The sequence below is a fragment of the Mytilus galloprovincialis genome, chromosome 7, assembly GCF_965363235.1.
Source record: "Mytilus galloprovincialis chromosome 7, xbMytGall1.hap1.1, whole genome shotgun sequence".
Classification (NCBI taxonomy): Eukaryota; Metazoa; Mollusca; class Bivalvia; order Mytilida; family Mytilidae; genus Mytilus; species Mytilus galloprovincialis.
Genome location: NC_134844.1, coordinates 20,444,733 through 20,470,082, shown reverse-complemented (window position 1 = coordinate 20,470,082; position 25,350 = coordinate 20,444,733). Strand labels below are relative to the sequence as shown.

Sequence of the window (25,350 nt, the reverse complement as noted above, 5' to 3'; positions counted from 1 at the left end):
TATAAATCAGCAAAAATAAATTTTGTTAAAACAGATTTTTTAACCATGTTGTTCATTTTGGAGTGAATTTTTACTCCAGTAATTAAAATGTTGACCTTGCCCATTATTTCTGGAAAACAGTAGAAATGAAGGAGTTTTGCCTTTTTGTAATTATTCAACTCCAACAAACATAATGTGGTTTGTATTCTTGCCATGACATTCTGAAGGCTGTACAAAGATAATTCTTAGATTCAAACTAATGTTTCAATTCAAACCTGTTACATTGATATAAATGATTGATCACTCGGGTAAGTTAAAAATGAAATGTATAATGATAGCTACTATAGAGGAAGGGTCTAGTCTCTCACTAGAATTAATCATAAATGTTAATGTTTCATTATGTCTGATAGATTTTAAAGACTGTTTTATTATTCAGGATTACCAGTTTTGTTTTGTTTATCTTATATTGATTGTTATGTACTGAAGGCATTTAAACCCACTTTGAATCTCTTAAAGACTGGCCATTTTGTATTAAGAATGAGATGTATTTTGATGATGAAGGCAAGTGGAGAAAAAGTTACAATGATTTTTTGAAGTGATTGAAGCAGAATAATTTGACAAATGATACAGAAAGAAATTTTATTTATTTTCCCTACACTTTTATTTGATTTTAATAACAAGGTTGTGTAAATTCCCACTACAATGCAGTATCTGAAAACCAGAAATTAAATGAATTAACACCTATAGAACCAATAAAATATTGTATAAATGTATGACATTTGTTATGTCTAAATCATTTAAGTAGAAAAGAAGTAGTGTTTTCATATAGTTTGCACACTTCATGTCACATACAAGTCGTTCCATTTATAAATCCATTAATTTAAATGTAAGAAAGATTTTGAATGGTTTAGAAGATCCATAATTCAAACAAATGTAGTTAATAAATTAAAAAAATTGAAATTGGTCTTTTTAGTCTTATGTTTACATTGAAATGTGAACAAAAAGAATTTTCTCAAATTAACACAAGTAAAGATTTTTTTTCAAATTTAATTGAAATAGTGTCAGTTTGAAAATAAATAATATATTACTGCAGAATTGTGAAAAAAGCATGATAATTTTTGGAAGGGATTACCCAAGAGACTGACATCATAGAGTAACTAGAATTCTTCAATAATTTTACTATGACTATTTTATGTACATGTACATGTACCTGTTTTTCAAAATAACAAAATCCTTCACCTAGTTTTTATTGTTATGAAAGATAACTTGTTATAAATGTTCTTGTTCATATATATTATTGTCATCTTGTAACATTATTTGTACAGTGTATATATTTTTGAAGGACTTCTTTCAAATTTAATTGTATTTTTCAGGTAACCATTTGTAAGTGCTTGTTAATTTATTTTTAAGCCACATGACTCTTTAAATATGAATATATACTACTGTGGATTCATGATTGTACCTCTGTTGCCAATTTTCTTGATATAAGTATTAGGTAAACTATGTTACTGAATTATACATTTGCTCCAGGCTTGTTTGCAGATAGGCAAATCCTCAAAATCAATATCCACGAAAATACAATTTTTCTTCAATTCAAGAAAATTGGTACCAGGAAAATTAATGAATTCACAGTACAAACATATGGTGAATCTTAAATTTTATCAAAGAATGTTGAAATTTATCATACTGCATTTTATTACAAATAAATGTAATGCTCATGGGACTTGACGTAATTTTAAAATGACGGACCCCAAGAAAAATGTAAGAAAAGAGAGGTTTTAAGACCTGTTGAAATATTGATGACAAATTAGCCGCCATGCTGGTTTCAGGTATTATAGAATTTTCTATTGTGGTGATGATGGATTGTTAGGCTCTTGTGAAAATTTCAATACAATGACAATGAACTATTTATTGCTTCAAAGTTCATCCATCTATTGACCAATTGTCTTCTAGTGGTCTATTTTATTTAGATGGGTGTTAAAAATGTCAGCTGTTGAAATAAAAATTGCACAAAAGGACTTTCCTTGTGACTTACCAATTTATTTTTTTACTTCAATTTTAGCAGCTGTAGCTTAAAAAAAATAAGCTGCTCCCTTCAAAAGATAGTTGGTCAACAGATTGGTGATCAGTGATGCAACATCTTTGTAGTTTAATTTTGTATTGAAAATTTGAGTTTTGGTGCCTACTGAGCAGTGTTTATTAGATTGACTAGGGTAATATTTATCTGTGAAAAGAAAATGAGATTTGATTTGATTGCAGTTGATATTTTAAGAAAATGCCTTGTGCTTATTGTCTAGTCAAAATTGCTTTGTTAAATGGAGCCAGACATTGAATATTGATTTATGTTGACATGATGTATTTCTGTGTTGGTTGAACATAGCTGCGAGTAAAAAAAAACCTTGGGTATTATAATGTGATTGTGAGCCAGTCACGTTAGCAGCATTTGTTAAAATCCTTGGAGACATTTTACAATATTATGTGAAATGTTGACTCTAAATGAAAGGAAATGAAATTTTTTGGACATTTCAATAATATATGCAGTACTTCTAAGCAGTCTGTTTTCTTCAATTGTTCCTTATAAATAGTAAATTTGACTCTTAAAAAAAACTATTTTCCACCACTTCTTGAGTTTAATTGATGATCATACCAATGGTATTCTGTTGACAACTTTGTAAACTGAATATGAAATGTAGATTGATATAGCCAATTACAATTTGAAATATGCTTAAAATGAGTAAGTGAAATATTTATATATCTGTTCATTCTAAAAAATAAAAAAAAAGGTTGTACTACTCAGTTATAAATGTGAAAATGTGTACAGTAAACCTGGCTACCAATTGTAAAAACAAAATGAGATTTTATCAGCACCAAAAATGTTGGTAAAAAGATAGTTTCTTCATAATGATAAAAAAAAAAAATCATTAGAAAATTGTTTTGACCTCAATAATTTCATGTAGACACGTGTTTGTTTCTTTTTATGCAACATTTTCACAGAATATTGTATGGCAAACACCAGTAGATGTGCAGACTGGCTTTATTATCAAATGTGTTGCTGAATAATTGAAAACATAAAAACATGGGTCTGATTAAAATTTAAATTTCATCCATTCTGTGTTTGTTTTTCATTATTTTGGTTTTATTCTTTGTTATGAACCTATAATTTGTATGTCTGACTCTCAGCCACTCTTCGGCCATGGCATTAAGTTGTGCTTGTGTTCCTCCTTCATCTTTTGAATCTAAAGTTGTCAAAAAAAAAATTATTATGCCTGAAGATTTTAATCAGATTTTTTGGTACAAAATGTACTTAAGTGTGTAGTGATGACTTGCATTTTAAAACCTTAGTTGATCTGCAATTTTGGACATTCATGTCATACAAGCTCTTCTCTTGTTGGTTTCAGTTTATTTCTCCATACTGATAAGCTGGTGAAAATTATTTTGAATTGCAAATAAGATATTGAAACTGGTATACATCGTGAAAGATTGAAAAACTGAAACTGTGAAGTATTCAAGAAGAACTTTCATATGAAATCTTTTGTTATAATGAAATTCTATTCTTAGCCTGTTCTTAATATTTCAGTGTTTGCCAAATATTGGCTTAGGTGGTCTGGTTTTCTTGTTGATTGTGGAAGTTTGAAGGTTTGAACCCTGGCTGAGTCCAACCAGACTTTGAAATAAATATTTGCTGATTCTGTAGTATGCAACATTTAGGAGTAAGTGCAATTGTTGATTTGATTAATCTGAGATATCTTTTAGAACAACATGAACATCAGCTAAATAACTAAAACCACATTTACAAAAAAATGACTTGCAGCAAAATCCTCTTAGTGTGTAGCTAAAGGTAATATCTTAGGTTAGCTTGTTAGCTGAATCGTGAAGTTGTCAAGTCCTTAATAGTAGACTCTTCCGACAAATAAATCTATTGTCAGTAGGACTGGTATACCTATCCTAATAAGGACTTCACGGTTCAGCTACCAAGCAAACTAATTGCAACCTAAAGATTCTACCTTTACCTACACACTCCATGCATTCTGCTATAACAGACCATATCTGTGACGAGACAATCCCTCAACCACTAAGATAAATTGGCTTCTATACAAATTTCTAATCTGTATGGTCAGAGGAACTACCAAACGATGTATTTTTAATATGACCGGGCATATAATTTTGATTCTACTAAATCATTGACCAACACAAAATACATCTACAAAGCGAATGTGCATGTATATGCCTCCTCTTCTAGCTAACCAGACCTATGCTTGTAAAGTCAACAAAAAGTTCTAAATATGTTATTATTCAATCAATAACTGATGTAAAAATAATGTCATGTGGTCCGAGACCACACTTGTCGTCCCTTAATATAGTCCCTAGTGTTGACCGTGGGTTACTTGCCATTAATTTTTACACCCCTTACAAATTTATTTCTCCATGTTTAATGCCTCAAATTGCAAGAAGGGGGCTGAAATTAGACTAAATAAATTTGGTCCCGAATTTTAAAGGAAAGTAGTGATTTGGTCCAGCTGAAAAATGAGTTAAAAATTAGCACTTCGGAAGCTGTCAAAAGATTTCCAAGACTCCCTAAACATAAAATTGTCCATATTTTGAGTTAAAGCCGATGAAGTTTTCTATCATTTTGATATAATTTGTCCCAAAAGTAGTACAACACACTGTAAAAATTTCATTGAGAAAGCGCAGGTGGGATTTTTTTAATTTTCATTTATGTTCTAAAGAAATGCACTACGAAATAATTGTGGTCTCGGACCATCATGATGTATCACGATATCAACTCTCATGCAGTATGTAGCAAATACCTCCAGATGTTCAATTTCAGAAATCGTAGTTTCGTCTAGGAATTTTGAGTATGTTGTTGTCGGATAGTTTGCTCTTGTGCAGGGAATGTACTGACTACTGTGCTTTGCTGGGGTGAATAAGAATTTTAATGTCTTCTTTGTTGAATTAATTTGTTCTTTGGGAATGCCAACTGTATATATATATACGTGTTGGATATTTTCTTCTGTCGGAAAGGCTGTTGCATTATTTACATATTGAATATACAACCAAGCAGGCTGATGCTTATTTTCATGATACATGTACACGATGCAAATAATGTCAAATAGAAAATGATGAAAATTTATCTGTTCGGAAGTTACCTTTCTTAAAAAAACGTTAAAGGCTGGATAATAATCATTTCTTAATTTTTAATTTATTGAAAAGAAAAAGATACGGTAAATAATTAAAAATACTAACTTCAATGTTACGAGAGTAAAAGACTGGTTATATTAGTGAATGCTTATTTGTATATATGTTGAATGGAATAACTGCCTATTAAATAGTGTTAGCACGGTGGCATAACTATCTATTAAATGATGTTAGCTTGGGTGGCATAACTACCTATTAAATGATGTAAGCTTGGGTGGCATAACTCTATCAAATGAAATGATTTAAAATCGTAAAATTGTTTGACATAATTAATTAGCGTGACTGATTGAAGCACAAGCTATAAATTGCCGACTATAATAAATGACAGTACCTGACCACTGATTTGTTTTGACAAGAACCATTATGACTCGTTATGAGTAATTAACACAAGAGAATATAAAACAAGTAAAATGACAAGAGCAGCTCATTGTCAAAGTGTCCTCACACAGTGATCTTCTACTAGTAATATATACAAATGGCCTATCAACAGAACGTTCCAACCAAGATGTCCTTCAGTGTTGAAGAACTATCAAAGAGCAGCAGGATCATTGATCCCGTCTGTACTGATGCAGTTGTCAACCATATACACGACATATATCTTCCTAACAGCAGACAGTCATGTATAGCAGACACGAACCATCCAATTATCATCTCGACTCGATGTCCACAGTCCAAGAGGAAACGACAAGACGACTCATTACATTCTGATGACAACAGTACCAGCTCTACAGATTCCGATTCAAGAGATTGTTCTTCACCTGGTTCCTCGTCCGACAATTCATCCAAGTCCGATCAACCAACAAAGAGAGCCAGAACTACCTTCACAAACTCACAGCTGTTGGAACTAGAGCAATACTACAGTGACAGGAAATACCTCCAGATTGAAGATCGACCAGTACTCGCCAAGAAACTCAAACTCAGTCAGCATAAAATTAAATGGTGGTTCCAGAATCGAAGAATGAAAGAAAAACGTCTCATCAAAACTACTGCCTACCACGGTTCTCTAGAATTATCACAGTTCGTTGGTGTCGGCAAACCTGGTTCAAGAATAATGGAATTGAATAATAACATTAGTCAGCAGTCATACTCGCCGTACCCTATGTTTTCACCGTCTATGAGTGGTATGTTACCGTGTGTGTATCCTGGTTATAGTCAGTAGTTCTACAGCAGCGTATCACCACAGACAGTGCAACATTACAGGACCTAAAATCAGCTGTTTAATATATATGTGCTTCAACTTTGTTAAAATATGTATTTGTTTGTTTTGTTAATTCTAATGTGTTATTGATGTAGAAATCAAAGGAAATTAATATGTTGCTGCATTTTGTGTCTTTTTTCTATGATAGCCATCTCTTCCCAGAGAAAAATAAACACACAATATAACACAAAACAAAACAATCAAAAACATAACAAAACAAGCAAGGCAGAAGTAAGAGAGCGGTTACTGTCGCAATTAAGATTTTGAATGTACATGAGCGCGCATTATATTTCTGTTAAAATCATAATAAAAGTTTACCCGAGTTTGTATTGATAATTTCTTGCAGTCAGTGTCACTGTTAGTAAGCTTTATAGTAACGTTTATTTTCTATTATTGTAACGTTCCAAGACAACAAAAAAACAGGACATCTTTGCTTTACTGGAAATATTATAAAATATTGAACGATATTTCTATTTGTCTTCCCTATACGGAGTCGAAAAAGTAAGACTTGGGTATACTGTTTCCGCCGATGGCATCGGCGTCAACAATTTATTAAAGATTGTGATTAGGTAAGATCAAGGGTAACCACTAATGATAAACCAGTGATATGTGGTTTGCAGTTGTATACGCATCAGCACATCTCATTTCAATGGATTTTTTTTTGGCATACCCTCTTAGTCATGGTTTACTGACTTCGAATATTTAGCTTCGTTTACATGTTAACACATTGTGATAAGGTCAGTTTAATTGGGGACCAGTCCACATATGATAAGTCAATGGTATTTGGTATGCAGTTGTACAATCAATTTGGTACAGTTCAATTTCTTAGCGATCATTGCTTATTTGGTCATGCCTCTCATTCATGGTGTGTTAACTTAAAATGAAACGTTTGCATAGTTAACATGTTGTAATTGAGTCAGTTTAAGGGGGAAAACTTTTGTTAAGTCAATGATATATACGGTATACAGTTGTATAAGCATTGGTACATCTCGTTTCCATTGAGATTATTTAGTCCGACTTCTTATTCATGATCTATTAACTTTAAAACAATTTCATATATTAAATGTTTGAGTTTGATTACATCAGTTTCAGGAGAACCACTTATGAAAAAATAATGATATACTATAAAATTGAGAATGGAAATGAGGAATGTGTTAAAGAGATAATACCCGACCATAGAACAGACAACAGCAGAAGGTCACCAAAAGTTCTTCAATGCAGCGAGAAACTCCCGCACCCGGAGGCGTCCTTCAGCTGGCCCCTACACAAATATACTAGTTCAGTGATAATAGACGTCATACCAAACTCCAAATTATACACAAGAAACTAAAATTAAAAATCATACAAGACTAACAAAAGCCAGAGGCTCCTGACCTAGGACAGGTGCAAAAATGCGGCGGGGTTAAACATGTTTTTAGATCTCAACACCCCCCCCCCTAAATACCTCTAGCCAATGTAGAAAAGTAAACGCATAGTATGCGTGGTATGCAGTTCCATTAGCATTGGCATACATAGTATCTTATTTCCATTGAAAATCATATGAACCTATAACTTCAGTCATGGATCATTGATTCGAAATATTTTGCCTAATTTACGTGTTAAAGTATTGCAAATTTTGTCAAATTTAAAAACAGGCCAGACATATCTCTGTGTCAACAGATTATTAAGATGTAACCTTTATGTTAAGTTTCACAGAATGGTTGCATAAAGATAGCCACCAAGCGAAACTTGCAACATCGAGTTAAAGTTAACAGACAATCTCTAATAAAAAAAGTATTTTGTTTCGTGGTGTGAACTTTAACAATATCCCATTTGAAGGTCATTATGATGAAAAAATGGAGAATCTTAAAGGGACAACGCAACGAAGTTTCGCTTCAAATTTTCCCCTCATAGCGAACAATAATTTTTGTATTTTTATCAAAAATTCCTATTATGTATAAAGTAGATTTTCGGACTTTGATTGTGTTAGTAGACTCAAAATAAGATGTAATTTGATTGCCAATGAGACAACTCTCAACCATTACGGTTACACAGTGACACTAACAATGATGAATTAAGCAACCATAGGTCACCGTACGGTTTTCCAGAATGAATAAAACCCAAACCACGCAACAAGCTATGAAAGGCTCCGTAATGTTAAACAATTCAAAAGATAATGATACAACACAATAAACGAAAAACAAAATTATATACAACAACGAACGACAACCGCTGAATTACAGACTCTGGGGTTGGAACAGGTACATACAGAATGTCACAAGTTAACTTACCTGGACATTGGTGTACAATTTAAAATAAAAAGGTTTAAGCAGGACACTGCATGTAAAGCACTGATACGAGTACTCACATTTATTGAAAGCTAGTTCAAAGTCAATAGCAACTAATAAATAACTCGGGTTCTCTCAGATTACAGTATCAAGAAGTACACATCCAACGGATTTAGTTGACAGACGTCATAAACTGTACGTAAATCCTTACGATCTTCATTTGTTAAAAACGGCCAATACATGTTGAAAGTTGAATAATACTATTTATTTGGACACCAACCACCAGTATATACACTTTATATGTGCATTAAAACATACTAAAATTATATATAAAATTTAAAATATAGTCAAATACAATACTAGTAAAACAAATGTACAATACTTTGATATGTATAGCTGTGAATTTAATATTGATTTTGAGATTGAATATTAAATAGACAGAACTGGTGTGCTTTTTTATGTTTTCGGTTGTCTGTTTCGACATTACTTGGTATTATAATAATATGTTCTTTTTAAGTAGTGCAGCTTTTTCGTGTTCTTTTTTTGTAAAACAAGACTAATCGTGAAATATTTTCCGAAAGAATGCAACACCAAGGGTTCCAAAGCAAGCTAAGTATTTCATTAAGTATCTAGTGTGTTAATGCCAAAAATCAGCTCGGGGGTTACCTTGTAAAAAAAATATACGGCCAGGAAATTTGGAAACGGTTGATTTATACAAATAAAATTCGATACTGTAAATAATAATATACTTACCAAAATGTTTATATTTTAGACTGTTTACTAGTAATTCATATTCTTTTCAATGTTAGCTAACTGGGTGGCATAACTATCCATCAAATGGATCTTAGCTTTGATGGCATAACTACCCATTAAATGATGTTAGCTTGGATGGCATAACTAACCATCAAATGATCTTAGCTTGGGTGGCATAACTACCCATCACATGATGTTAGCTTGGATGGCACAACAATCTATCAGCTAGAATGATTTAAAATCGTAAAATTGTTTGACATGATTAATTAGCGTGACTGATTGAAGCACATAATCTATAAACTGATTAGAGTAATTAATTTACTTAAAGCTTGGCTTGGCTTTGAAAGACCACTGAATTGTTTTGACAAGAACCGTTATGACTCGTTATGAGTAATTAACACAAGAGAATATAAAACAAGTAAAATGACAAGAGCAGCTCATTGTCAGTGTCCTCACACAGTGATCTACTACTAGTAATATATACAAATGGCTTATCAACAAAACGTTCCAACCAGGATGTCCTTCAGTATTGAAGAACTATCAAAGAGCAGCAGGATTGTGGATCCCGTCTGTACTGATGCAGTTGTCAACCATATCCACGACAAATATCTACAAAACATCAACCAGCCAATTACAGCAGATATGATTCTTCCGCTAACCATCTCAACGCATCGTCTGCGATGCAAGAGGAAACGACTCGATGACTCAGATGATAACAGTTTTAGCTCTACAGACTCCGAATCAAAAGATTGTTTGTCGCCTGGTTCGTCCTCCGACAACTCGGCCAAGTCCGATCAACCAACAAAGAGAGCGAGAGTTCCCTTCACAAACTCACAACTGTTAGAACTAGAGAGATACTACGGTAACAGCAAATACCTCCAGCTTGAAGATCGACCAGTACTCGCCAAGAAACTCAAACTCAGTCAGCACAAAATTAAATGGTGGTTCCAGAATCGAAGAATGAAAGAAAAACGTCACATCAAAAGAACCGGCTACCACGGTTCACCAGAATTATCACAGTTCGTTGGTGTCGGCAAACCTGGTTCAAGAATAATGGAATTGAATAGTAACTTTAGTCAGCAGTCATACTCGCCGTTTCCTGTGTTCTCGCCGTCTATGTGTGGTATGTTACCGTGTGTGTATCCTGGTTATAGTCAGAAGTTCTACAGCAGCGTATCACCACAGACAGTGCAACGTTAAAGTACTAGTACTTAAAATGTGCTTAAACTTTGTTAAAATATGTATTTGCTTGTTTTATTTATTCTGATTTGTTATTAATGTGAAAATAAATGGAAATTGATATATATTAACGTGTCTTATTTAATACTATATTTCTACCCTCATCTACGAAAAACAAAACAAAACAAAACAAAACAAAACAAAACAAAACAAAATAAAACAAAACAAAACAACAAAACAAAAAAACAAAACAAAACAAAACAAAACAAAACAAAACAAAACAAAACAAAACAAAACAACAAACAAAAAAAATATTGCTTTTAGTCAGTGTCTAGTGGTGTTAAGCTTATAACCGTTTGTTTGCACAGTTGGTGCCTACCATACTAGTTTACATCCGGTACATTTTATGTGCCGTTCCTGCTACGCCATACCCTTAACATTTGTCTGTAGAATTTCGGAAACACGAAAAGCTTATATTTGTGAGGGTTTTTTTGGTTTTTTTTAAACGACAACCCCTGACGATCCTCTGGATATAGATTTCTTGATGTTTTATATAAATATATCGAATTTGCTCATTCTATCAGAGAATCATAACGCATTTGAACTTGTTTAGTCGCTTTAAAATAGAACATTATGATTTTAGCACCTACAACTCCTCAAAATAACGTTAGACGGAGCTGCGAGGAGATTTCAAAATGATCTCGATAATGGAAAAAAATGAAGGAGAATTTGCCTTTCTTCTGGTGCACTTTATAAAGTTAAGTTTTTGTACGTGTTTCATTGTCTATGATGTAGACTTGCTACAATGGTGACAACCAAATTGATTGATCGGATAATTTGTTATATATCATCTATAATATTTAAAAGCATAGAAAGCACATAAGAATAGTATCTTTTAGTACTAATACTGATAATTTTATACGATGCATCAGAACTTATATATAATTATATTTGACAGTTTTAAATATCTAGTTTTCATGACACACACACAGGTGTGAAAATGTTATTTTTCCAACCAAATTTCTTACGCTACATAATAGTGCAATTTACAATGTAATTGATTATATGCCGAATTTAAATCAAATGGGATAGAAAATGGAAACGGTGAATTTAGCAATGGGTCTTCAACGAGAAAATCTCGGGGCGGGCTTCAGCGGGCCCTTTAGCAATAATCTTATACTAGTAATAGTTCAGCAAAAGGGACCCCACACTATAAACTCTGAAACATATCCAAATGAACTACTAGTATTTCTTTTTAAAACACAAAATAGACCCCACTCTGAAACATATCCAAATGAACTACTTCTTTTAAAAACACAAAATGGACACCACACTATAAACTCTGAAAGTTCAAACATAACCAAATGAACTATTTCTTTTTTAAAAATACACAAGGCTAACGGAGACTAAAGGTTCCCGACTTGCAAAAAATGAGGCGGGGTTAAACATGTTTTGTGAGACCTTCCTTCACCTTAACAATCTTAGAGCTGTAATTTTGTATCTACAAATTATATCGTTGACTCAGCGGAATTCGAACTTAAACTGTTGAGGCATCAACGACTACTACTTCTAACCTGTGCCTTTGCCAACGCGTCTCAAGACGAAACACAAAAAAAACAAAACAAACATAGACCTGATTGAGTAACAAGAAACAAACTAAATCTCGATATATACTCTTTTGTTCAACTGAATTGTTAAAAGCATATTATATGAAAAAGAATTTAGGGTATGATTGCCAATCAGGAAACTCATCAACCAAGGACAAAACAATGTAGAAAGTTAGCAACTATAGATCACCGTACGCCCTTCAACAATAATCTAGAAAGTGAACATACAAAGCAATCTAAAGTGTCAAATTAACATACGTTTTTGTTAAAAAAAAAAAGTAGACAACAGATGAAATCAGAAAAAAAACAATTGCTAAAAAGCGCAAATCGACCCAGTTTGAAGTTAGTGAGATAACATATATATAAGAAGGCGTTTAGAAAAAAAACTCCGTATAATGGTTTGTTGCGGAATGACGGAATGACGGAATGACGAAATTACGGAAAGACGGACAAGGGTAAAACTATATGGCACCGACAACTTCGTTGCGGGGCCAGAAAAAAACACAATTTGACACTCATCTATGATAGTAAATTTAATTAAAAATTTGTGAAGACATGAATTTAAAACACAATTAAATAATTTGCCTATCGAGCTTGTAATTGTCCATCCACGATAGTCGTTTGGATCAGGAATATTATGTGCTTTATGTAATGGTGTTATGTAACCCTCTGCCCAGCTTGTAGGGTATATTTCTGAGCTTAAACAGACATTAAATAGCTTCTGAAAACATTAAAGAGAGCTGACTGACTACATTTTATCATGTTATTTGTGATTTTATCCAAATCTGGAGATTTGTTCTTTTTAATCTTTGATATGGCATTTGCAATCTCTCTCACAGGTATTGGAAAATCAAGCTCGTTGAAACATTTTCCATTTTATAAGCTTTCAAGTTTTTCTTCAAGTTTTCTTCATTTATTCTTGAAAAGAAAGTGTTCTTTTTCTTCATTCAATCCTTGAAAATCCTTTTGTATCTAATTTTACATCCTTATTGTTACGTTCTGTAATAATTTTGTCTATGGGATATGATTTAAACAAGGGTACGAATTGTTATCTTCCTGCATGATATAATTAGGGCTTGATTTAATCATACCTTCTCACCGTTGACATGCTTAGTGGGAGAGACATATAAGTACAAGTATATAAATTATGTATGTGAAGTTTTTGTCTTTCCTTAACACGTAGACATACATAAGCAAGGTAAGAATTGGAGCTCTTTTATTTTTTAAATGTTTTCCCGTACGAAAGTAACGCAGTATTGTATATAAAAAAAGTACCAGATGAAAAGGAAAATGTGCAACAGTTATATGAAATTTATTTTTAGATTGTGTGTGGACAAGAATGGCATCAAAATTAGGATTAGCAAACAGAGTTAAAGACAAAGCATGCGAAGGAAATATATGGTAAGTTGTGAAAGATATGAAGGTTAACGCCAAAATGATGTGACCACAATATGTCGAGAAAAGGTTGGGGATTGCAGTTTTTAATTAAGAATAAAGAGTGAATATATCATTGTGTTCCGCATTAAAACGAAAGCAATTCCGTTAGGTTAAGCTTTCTATTACGTTATAGGATTTGCTCATTGTTGAAAGCAACCGGTGACATATAGTTGTTTACATTCGCATTGTCTCTAGTGTGTAGCTGTCTGGCAATCACACAACTTCTTATCTTAAATTATCCAGTATCATTCCAAAAAAAATATACCGTAAAAAGACAGTCATGCCACGTCATTTTGCAGCGCAGATAACTGGCATTACCAGATGGAATTTAGATTCATTTTAAGAAACCAGCATATACAGTGTTTAACATCAACTTAGTATAGCCCCCAAGGGTGACTTGGGAATAAAGATATGGTCACTTAGTCTTCTTCCTACCAGCAGTAACTTGAAACCGCTTGTCTTAGTGGGGCGTCCGTTTGGCTATATGCGGGATGTTTCAAATTTGCATCCACGTCCGGTTAGAATGGGGCCGTTTAACTGTAAAGAGAGTGCCAAGCTCTTTACATGTTAAGAACCCTCGCAACAACTCTTTTAGGGGTCCGTAGGTGGCCTGTTGCAAGGCAAAATTTTTGTTCCTATCCAATATATCCTCATTTTCCAGTGGCAGTCCAAATTTCCCTGACCATCATCTCTGATGACCTCTTTTACAAGACCTACAAATTGTATTTATTGTTAACTTGTTCTCGTCCTGAACATGCATGAAATATTTGAAACTGGACGTTAAGCAACCAACAATCAATCAATCAACTTAGTATATTATTTCTACAGGGTAGAAATATTGGGACTTGTTTTACAACATGGAGCGCTGAACATGGCACTGGTACGTATATAACCAAACATAGTAGTATGGTAGGTAAAATTTTGTTCTTTTTCACATACGCTGCAGATAGATGATAGAAGATTATGTAATTTTTTAAACTGCATGCATAAGAGCCAGCTTGTCAAGAAATGAAGCGAGCGAACATACGAAAAAAATTTGAAATACGTATCGTGTTTTGCTTATATCAGACACATAAAATACATGTATTATATGGCTGTATATATATAAAAAAGAAGATGTGGTATGGTTGCCAATGAGACAACTCTCCACAAGAGAGTTAAAATGACACAGAAATTAACAACTATAGGTGACCATATGGCCTTCAACAATGAGCAAAGCCCATACCGCATAGTCAGCTCTGTTTATATACAAACATACTGAAATAAGTTTTTTTTACTGCATGTACGTTTGGTACAGGTTAAAGAACATAATTATACCAGGGACAGCAAGGAACTATAGTGACTATCCAGGATTTTTAAAGTAGGCGGAGCAAATAAAAAAATAAGATTGTAAAATTTCTATAAATTAACCATTCGATATTTGTGTCTGTCCTTTTTAAATTCCGTCACTGTATATCAGTCGTTTCATTGTACTAGCATGTATAAAGTTGTCTATTGTAAGAAATATACACGAAACTGCTTATTGTAAATTTAAAGGCGAACGAGACCGTTACATACGCCTCTGATATGTTCTAATATCGGGGTTCGAACTTACAACTTCAGTGTTGACAGGATAATAACACAGTAGATGAACTCCTCAGACCACTCGGCCACCGAGGTCCCCGTGAATAAATTGCAAGAAATTTATTTGAAATAAAATATTTATGTAAAAAGTTCATTAAAATATGATTAAAGCAAACATTTGATTCGTTTGATGAATTGACAACGAAAATTTGCATCGTATACTGTGCGTGTGAATGACCTAAACGATACTTTTTCAGGGTTTCCCTGATTTCAGACCACCTGAAAATGTTCTTGAATCTCTAAGCAATGCTGTTATCGGGAACAACCACATGATCAATCACTACACAAGAGCTTATGTAAGTTATATCAGCAGGTAGAGAAGCATGGATTAAAGCATGATAATTCTCCATTTAATTTAAAACTATGAAGACTTTTGCCACCAAAGGAACAAAGGAATTATTGTATCGCTACATTATTGTTCTATTTATGACACTAATTATCTACAGTTTAGGCTATGAAGTGACTCTGATTTCTCGTACTTGTCTCGTAAAACAGTTTTGGTATTCTACATAATAAATTATTTCCATAAATAGATAAATGTTATGTAATATTCCAATATTCTACACCGTCGCAGTAACATTGTCTGACATTTAAAATCGGATGTGTACAAGATAAGTTAACATGCACGTTATATGACATTTGAAACCAGAATTGTACAAGAAAACATTAGCGTTCTGAAATATTTAAGATCGGCTTTGTAGAAGATAACATTATACGTTCCGAAATATTTAAAATTGGATTTATACAAGACAACACTGTAGCCGGTCTGTAACATTACCGTTCATTAACATTTGAAATCGGATTTGTACAAGACATCATTACCTGTTCCAGTGGCGGATCCAGAAATTTTCATAAGTGGGGGCCCACTGGCTGCCTTAGAGGGGGCCCGAACTCGTCACTCTTCAGTGATTCCCTATACAAGCAACCAATTTTTTTTCTCAAAAGGGGGGGGGGGGCGTCCCCCCACTAAATCCGCCTCTGCGTTCTGTAAGATTTGAAATCGAATTTGTAAGAATAACATAATCGTTTTGTAACATTTGAAACCGCACCTGTACAAGATAACATTACCGTTCTGTTACATTTGAAATCGGATTTATACAAGATAACATCATCGGTCTTTACATTTGAAACCATTTTTATACGAAAAATTGGATTGTTATAAGGAAAAATTATATCAATCAGATATTAAGTGTATACACTGTAAACAGATATTGGCATTTTTGAAATTATAAAAAAAACAATGACAATTATATGATTTCTCTAAATTGGGACAATTGTGAAAAGTAAAACAGAACACACGAATCACTGACCAGAGAAAGGATGACCAAAGATGATTTTAAGCATGTTGTAATATACATTACAGGGGCATCCGCGCCTTGTCGACGCTCTTTCTAAACTCTACAGTATAACCCTGGGAAGAGAAATAAACGCCATGACCAACATAAACGTCACCGTTGGAGCATTTGAAGCATTATATTGTACCTTCATTGGACTAATTAATCCCGGAGACGAGGTTAGTAATTCCAAATTGCATTTTTTTAACTCTTCGATTGAAGACAACCACTGAAGATGGTCCTGACTAAGGACAAACACATAAAGCATCATATGTAAGCATTAAACAAGTTTTTGTATAGATCTCAACTCTTCTCTTTTAATCTTTATAGTAGGCTAATGCCGCTACAAGACAGCACTCGCACCCGCAAAGTGGAAAGGGATTAATATAAGTTGCAATAACTTGTTTCCCAATCCTCTATAAATAAATATGTTTAAACTAAACTAAACTAAGAAAATGTACAGAAAAGAACGAACAATAAAATCAGTACACGAACACCATTTATTTAATGAATAAGCGAATTACATTTGAAATCATTTTGTTTTATTTATAATTCACGCTACGCTATGGTTTTCTGAATCATTTTAGGTTATACTGATTGAACCATTTTATGAACCATATAAAGAAATGTTGCGTTTAGCAGGTGCTGTGCCTGTCTACATACCACTTAGAATGGTGAGTATGTCATATGTCAACTTAATATATTATGTATAATTATTTTTAAAAAAACATACATTTGTCAGACAGAAATCTCAAACCATAAGGCATCTGTCTTTAATATATAGATTATTCAGTCTTCTTCCTTCATAAGTAGCAATCTTTAGACAAACAATTTACTGCCTTTTTATCACCATTCTGTCTCATATTATGTCCTTAGAATAAGTGCGAGTGATATTTCTATTTATTGTAGACAAATACTTGTAAAAGTGTCACGGGCAGCGAAGACTGGACATTTGACACTAGTCAGATAAGAGAAGCCTTCAATAGTAAGACAAAAGCTATAGTGGTCAACAACCCATCGAATCCACTTGGAAAGGTGCGTATAATTCCATAAAATGATTTACACGGTTTAACTTTAAATCAGCTCTCGTTCCCGTTTGAATTGTTCTACATCTGTCATTTTGGCGTCTTTTATAGTTTACTATATGCGATATGGATTTTGCTCCATGTTTAAGGCCGTATTGGGACCTTTATCATTTGGTCTCTGAAGGAGAGATGTTTCGTTGGCAATTATACCACATCTTCTTATTTTTTTCTCTCTCATATTTATGACTTTCTGGAGAGGTCATGGCAATTCAGTGGTACAAAATTTCGGGTGTAGGGGCATCTGTACCCCTTTGTGAACATCTACGAACCGTCATGGTCACTGCATATTTGAAACAACTAAAAGTCATTGTTTGTGGCAGAAGTGAGAAATGCAAGATGTGCCCCTGAACTATTTCAATACATTAACTGTGATCCTATCAGTGGTCTGAAAGATAAAGCTATCGGTCCAGGTTATAATTCAGGTGGAACGAAGATATGTCCAGAAATCTATTGAAATAGTTCTATATATCAGCTGTGACATTTAACTTCAAATGTGACTGACGAATAGAACTATTGTCATCATTGGTCGTTCTCCGACCGACAGTAAAAACTTCGCCAACGTGTGGTGTCCGTATGGCTGTGCGGGATGTAGCAAATACACAATCACGTTCGGTCAGATCAGGTACGCTAAATACGATGCCTCATTTAGAGAGATAGCCATGCTATCTGCATGTCAAGAATCCTTGCAACAAGTCTTGAAGGGTCTGTAGCCTAGTAGGTGGCCTGTCCCAAGGTCAAATTATTTTCCCTTTCCAATATATCCCCATTTTCCAGTGGCAGTCGAAATTTCCTTGACCCCCAAAATACCGTAATTACAACAAGTACCTAATGTTTTTTTTTTCATCTTTTTGTTTTCGTCCTAAACTTGCAAGAAATAGTTGCCACTGGACTTTAAGCAAGCAACCAACTATCAAATTTCAAACTTGCCAACTTTACTATATCTTTTTCGATAACCAGTGGCGGATCCAGAACTTTTCCTAAGGGTGCTGACTGACATAAAAGGGGCATTTGTATATTACAGGTGTTTACATTTGATGAGCTGAACCTGATTTCTGAGTTGTGTAATGAGCATGATGTGATGTGTATTGCTGATGAAGTCTATGAATGGCTTATATATGATGGGAAAAAGCATATTCGAATTGGTAAGTTTCTCTTTTATTATCACACGGAAAGAACTTGGAGGTTAGCAGTACAAATTAACTGACATCTTATTAAATCATCCTTAACTCCTTTTTAAATTGAGTTCCATCTTTTGTTTTTCGTGATGATACTAATACTAAAGCTGCTGAATATTTTTTTTTGGGAAAAATGTTCAGACGTAATCTGATTATACATAAGATCTATTGTGACTCGAAGAAATATTGTTACAAGAACTTCTCTTATTTGAATTGGGTCCGGAATGTGCAGTTTATTAAATAAAACCTTTACCTATGTTTCTGCTTGTAAAGATCAGACTAAATAATATGTTTTCAGCAACTTTACCTGGTATGTGGGATAGAACAGTTACAATAGGCAGTGCTGGGAAGACGTTTAGTGTCACTGGTTGGAAAGTCGGTTGGGCTGTAGGTCCCGCAAACCTTATCCAGGGTATTAAGACTATCCATGATGCAGTACTAAGGACTAATCCTACTCCAACTCAGGTATGTACAAAATTCATTTCAAGTAGCATTAGAATAGTATATCCCCTTTTAACGAAGAAATTCCTTGCATGGGTAATACCTAGCTAGACCAAATACATCAGAATGGCAGCTTACATGACATAGGCACTTGCTCTGAAAAATAATACCTATATACCTTTATATAACGTTGCATAAATTGAAAAACAAGAATGTGTCCATAGTACACGGATGCCCCAATCGCACTATTATTTTTTATGTTCAATGGACCGTGAAATTGGGGTCAAAACTCTAATTTGGCATCAAATTTAAAAAGATCATATCATAAGGAACATCTGTACTAAGTTTCAAATTGATAGGACTTTTACTTCATCAAAAACTACCCTGACCAAAAACTTTAACATGAAGCGGGATAGACGGACGGACGAACGAATGTACGCATTAACCAGAAAACGTAATGCCCATACATGGGGCATAAAAATCGTTTATAATTTACCAATTATGAATTCTTCATTTTACAGGAAGCTATTGCTGTATCATTAGAGACAGAATTATCCCGCCTTGGTTCGTCAGAATGTTATTTTAGCTCTCTCCCACGGGATATGGAAATAAAGCGTGATCTACTGTGTAAATACCTCAGTGAGGCAGGAATTACTGTAGTAGTGCCTGAAGGTGGCTATTTCATTGTAGCAGATATATCAAAGCTCGGTAGGAACACAATACATTTCAATTGTTTGACAGTATACTTCTATTAGTAGATACTATATTTCTCCAAGTATCTTTTAATTCAAAATTTCCTACCTTTCAAATCTATCCCCCCCCTTTTTTTTTTTTTTTTTTTTTTTTTTAGATATTGTTTACATTTTTACATTTTTCACCTATAATATTTTTGTTTCTACTACACAAGTGTGAACACAGATCAGTATGGATATTATGTTTGAATGTTTGACAGTGTTTTTTGACAAAATAGTAGCTGTTTTTCCCATACAGTTCTATCACTGGCACTCGTCTCAGAAATAAAAATCCTATATACCGATTTTTTTTTCTGAGGCGAGTGCCCGTGAGTTCTATGTTCAACTGTGGTTTACAATGACAGCAATCTTTTAGGAACACTAAAAATTATTAGTGCAGTATATTTAAAATTATGTTTTTATGTTCAAGACTGGCATGGAGGAGACAATAGTTGCATGGATATATCCATTCGTTTGCAGTGTTTGAGCTTTTGATTTTGCCATTTGCTTAGGGTCTTCCGTTTAGAAATTTCTTCTGAGTTCGTTATTTTTGTAATTTTACTTTTTACCAAATGATTCTGATAAAATGTTTTCTACAACTTTGATTTTGGATATTAACAAAAAATTTAAAATAAGAAGTTACACATTGGTTGCATTTCTGCATGATGTCATTTTAATATGCGGGATGATATACATGTATGAATGTACTATTTCCATGGTTCTAATTATGTTACTTTATGGTGGTAATTTCTTACTTGTTCTACTACATAAAGAGGAGAATGTGTTGAGTCAAATCGATCTTTGAACATTTCAATCAGGTTCCCTTCTACCAGGAGCTTACTATCAAATTCAATTGAATATAGTCTCATAAACCGATGTTGTGATACGCTCTTTGTGCGGATAGTATCCTAACGAAAACTAACAGCCGATTTTAATCAGATGGCAATAATGGCTTCTTCCTTGCCCTTAAAGTGGGTGCTAGATTGGGCACAAAAATCGTTGTACATATTTTAATTAAATCTGTGTTTTTAATTTAGATACCAATGGTTGTGTGACAAGAGATGAAGATGGTCAGGCATATGATTACAAATTTGTCAAATGGGCAATACACAAAAAGGTAACTTTATATTAAAACGGGTATGGGCAATATTATCATAGTAGTATTTCCGTGGTTAGATCTGCACCAAAGAAGTATCTCTTACGTTTAGTAGGCAATATCATATCATTGTATTAGTTCCTAAGTCAAATGACCAAGTCAGGAGCCTGTTATTCAGTGGTTGTCGTTTGTTTATGTGTACATATTTGTTTTTCGTTCATTTTATTTATACAAATAAGGCCGTTAGTTTTCTTGTTTGAATTGTTTTACATTGTCATATCGGGGCCTTTTATAGCTGACTATGCGGTATGGGCTTTGTTCATGTTGAAGGCCGTACGGTGACCTATAGTTGTTAATGTCTGTGTCATTTTGGTATCTTGTGGACAGTTGTCTCATTGGCAATCATACCACATCATCTTTTTTATATTACTATATCATAAACGTATTTCCTATGCTAAGTGGACAATACTACTTGCTAAAAGGGACAATACTAAACCATAGTAGTATTTCCCTAGTTAAATTAACACTACTGTTCCAAAGTATTAGCATTACTTAATGTAAAGTTAAAAGGATCATCATGTTATATATAAGGAGTATTGACTTGATTAAAAAGACAATACTATAGAATTGCAGTATTTCCTAGGCTAAATTGAAAATATTATACCATAGCAGTATTTCCTATGTTGAAAATAGCAGTATTTCCCAGGTTAAATGGACAATATTATAACAGTATTATTCCTAGGTTTAAGTGTCAATTCCCCTTCAGTATTATATCATAGGTTAAAGGGCCAATACTATACCATAATGGTATTTCAAGGTTATTAAAAAGTCCATAATAGTCATTCCAACCATAAAGGGCTAACACTATAACATAGTAGTTATTATTTTATAGGTTAAAAGGCAAATAATATACCATATAAATAGTATTTCAAGATTAAAGGTCCAAAACTTAATATAACATAATTGCCTAGATTATAGAGCCTATACTATAACATGACAGTATTTCTTACATTGTGGCATAGAGGGACAACACTATAACATGATAGTATTATTTTATAGGTTAAATGGCAAATACTATACCATAATGGTATTTCTTAGGTTTAAGAGCAAATACTATAAAATAACCTTATTCATTCCAGCCAAAATCTGGAGCAGGATTTTCTGTGTTGAGGACTTATTGGTGGCCTAGGACTGTTTTCTGCTCTTTGTCTCTTTGACACATTCTCAATTCTATAACTATTGCACTACTTTTATGGACAATACTATTACACAGAATTATTTTTTGTAGGCTAAAGTTCGGAAAAAATTATAATAAATTATGATTTGTAGGTTAATGACCCTGTAATTCAGTGGTTTTCATCAGTTCATTTTTCATAAATTGTTTTGTTATTAATTAGGAAGTTACCATAATTCCCTGGTTTGAATTCTTTTACATTTATTATGTTAGGGCATATCATAGTGGACTAAACAATATGGGTTGTCTCATTGATGAAGGCAGTATAATTACTCACATCGGATGATCCACTTCTATATTATTACAAACTTCTATTATTAATTAATTGTTGTTTTAGAAATTCTGTGCAATGCCAGTCTCTATATGTTACAGCCAAGAACATAAATATCTAGGAGAAAAGTATGTGAGAATCTGCTTTGTCAAGGTAAGTACTCACTATAGTAGCACATTTAAAAACTTCTCGTTAGGAATATGTATGTGTTGTCTTTCTGCTTTTAAATTTTACCCAGTGACGATAAACTTTTATGTTTTGGTAGTTTCATATTATCTAAAAGGTTAACAACAAATTCTAGTTAACTTTCATCTGGGCTCTCGGTCATAAAACTTTACTCAGAACATGTATTCTTCAGTATTGAAGCCTTGTTGACCTTAAAGAAGAAGAAGAAGAACTCGAAGTACAAAATTTGTGCAAAAAAATAACCCCAAATCCAGGACTTTGATTGGTTGATTTCTGAGTACAAGTACAGTTATCGTTCTCGAAAGTTATATGACTCCTGCAAGACCAGGAATAGAAGCAAATATTGACATAATTTTACATAAGAATTAAAGTCATGCAATTATCTAACTAGAGGCTCTAAAGAGCCTGTGTCGCTCACCTTGGACTATGTGAATATTAAACAATGGACACAGATGGATTCATGACAAAATTGTGTTTTGGTGATGGTGATGTGTTTGTAGATCTTACTTTGCTTAACATTCTTGCTGCTTAAAATTATCTCTATCTATAACAGTACTTTCTGTGGAAAATGTTATTGAAAATCTTCAAATTTTAAGAAAATTGTTAAAAATTGACTATGAAGGGCAATAACTCCTTAGGGGGTCGATTGACTATTTTGGTCATACTGACTTATTTTTAGTACTTACTTTGCTGTACATTATTGCTGTTTACAGTTTATCTCTATCTATAATAATATTCAAGATAATAACAACAAAAAAACAGCAAAATTTCCTCAAAATTACCAATTCAGGGGCAGCAACCTAACAACCCATTATCCAATTCATCTGAAAATTCCAGGGCAGATAGATCGTGACCTGATCAACAATTTTACTTCCTGTCAGATTTGCTCTTAATGCTTTGGTTTTTGAGTTATAAGCCAAAAACTGCATTTTACCCCCATGTTCTATTTTTAGCCATGGTGGCCATCTTGGTTTGTTGGCCGAGTTACCGGACACATTTTTTTAACTAGATACCCAATGATGATTATGGCTAAGTTTGGTTAAATTTGGCCCAGTAGTTTCAGAGGAGAAGATTTTTCTAAAATATTACTAAGATTTACGAAAAATGGTTAAAAATTTACTATAAAGGGCAATAACTCCTAAAATGGTCAACTGACCATTTTGGTCATGTTGACTTATTTGTAGATCTTACTTTGCTGAACATTATTGCTGTTTACAGTTTATCTCTATCTATAATAATATTCAAGATAATAACCAAAAACAGCAAAATTTCCTTAAAATTACCATTTCAGGGGCAGCAACCCAACAACGGAATGTCTGATTCATCTGAAAATTTCAGGGCAGATAGATTTTGACCTGATGAACAATTTTACCCCCATATCAGATTTGCTCTAAATGCTTTGGTTTTTGAGTTATAAGCCAAAAACTGCATTTTACCCCTATGTTCTATTTTTAGCCATGGCGGCCATCTTGGTTGGTTGGCCGGGTCACCGGACACATTTTTTAAACTAGATACCCCAATGATGATTGTGGACAAGTTTGGTTTAATTTGGCCAAGCAGTTTCAGAGAAGATTTTTGTAAACGTTAACGACGAAGCCGGACGCCGGACGCCAGACGCAAAGTGATGGGAAAAGCTCACTTGGCCCTTCGGGCCAGGTGAGCTAAAAATGAAAAAATAAAGTTTGACAAAATTCTATGAATTTATTATTAATATATATTTGATAGAAATATCCTAGACAGTTGCAATGGTTTATTTACCACTTATTATAATCCCAGATTTAAATCTAATTGTAGACTGATGAAACCCTAAACAAAGCCAAAGAAATCCTTCACAACTGGAATATTACAGGACTAGATGACGATAACACAAATGATGAGGAACATAAAACACTGAAGCTTCCAAATGGAACAATATGAAAAATTGGCATGTCTTATAGATGTTTTAAATATGTTACAAGGAATTTATTTTTTATTCATAGAGTAAGGTGCCTGTAAAAGAGATTAGACATAGATAGGTACAATGTTGTAAATATTTGTATACTTTATTTATAATTGGTTTGTTTTATTGCATCAATTTGGTTTTTGTTTATTGTTGGATGTGGCTTTTGTTCGTAACAGTAGTAAAGGACCTACTTAAAACAATATTTATTTTATTCAAAGAACTTAATGCTGTTCCAATCCTTGGACCATCTCATATTCTCTTTGTTTTTATTGTGCTTTTCAAATAATTGAACAGTCACAGATATTTTTTATTTAACAGCCGATATCATACATCTTATCACTGTTTGTCCGCCATTACTGGATATTACACAGGTTCCCGTAAAATTTTGACGTCATAATACAAAATATCTGACGCAACAATGAAAAAGTGATTGTTGTATGTGTCAAAAGTTCAAGCGGCCGGGTCAGCCGGGATTAGCGATAAGGTGTATTGAGTGTGTAGCCAAAGGTATTATCTTTGGTTAGCTTGCTTGTTAGCTGAACCATGAAGTCATTTATTTTTATATGTTTGCTTTTCAAAATTTAACAAACTGATTTGGAAGCCTGTGAATCAAATT

At 33.4% G+C, this 25,350-nt stretch overlaps 1 protein-coding gene across 1 annotated transcript; it reads left to right on the top strand.

Annotated features, from left to right (window-relative positions):
- The first annotated feature begins 13,443 nt into the window (after positions 1–13,443).
- On the top strand, positions 13,444–25,277 carry LOC143082503 (kynurenine--oxoglutarate transaminase 3-like). Its single transcript, XM_076258200.1, has 12 exons — positions 13,444–13,580; positions 14,445–14,496; positions 15,437–15,535; positions 16,603–16,752; positions 17,161–17,247; positions 17,483–17,608; positions 18,680–18,800; positions 19,132–19,298; positions 19,796–19,982; positions 21,043–21,122; positions 22,673–22,759; positions 24,587–25,277. Exons 1-12 carry the CDS (start codon positions 13,519–13,521, stop codon positions 24,707–24,709), a joined length of 1,341 nt encoding a protein of 446 aa, XP_076114315.1. The 5' UTR covers positions 13,444–13,518; the 3' UTR covers positions 24,710–25,277.
- The last annotated feature ends 73 nt before the right edge of the window (positions 25,278–25,350 follow it).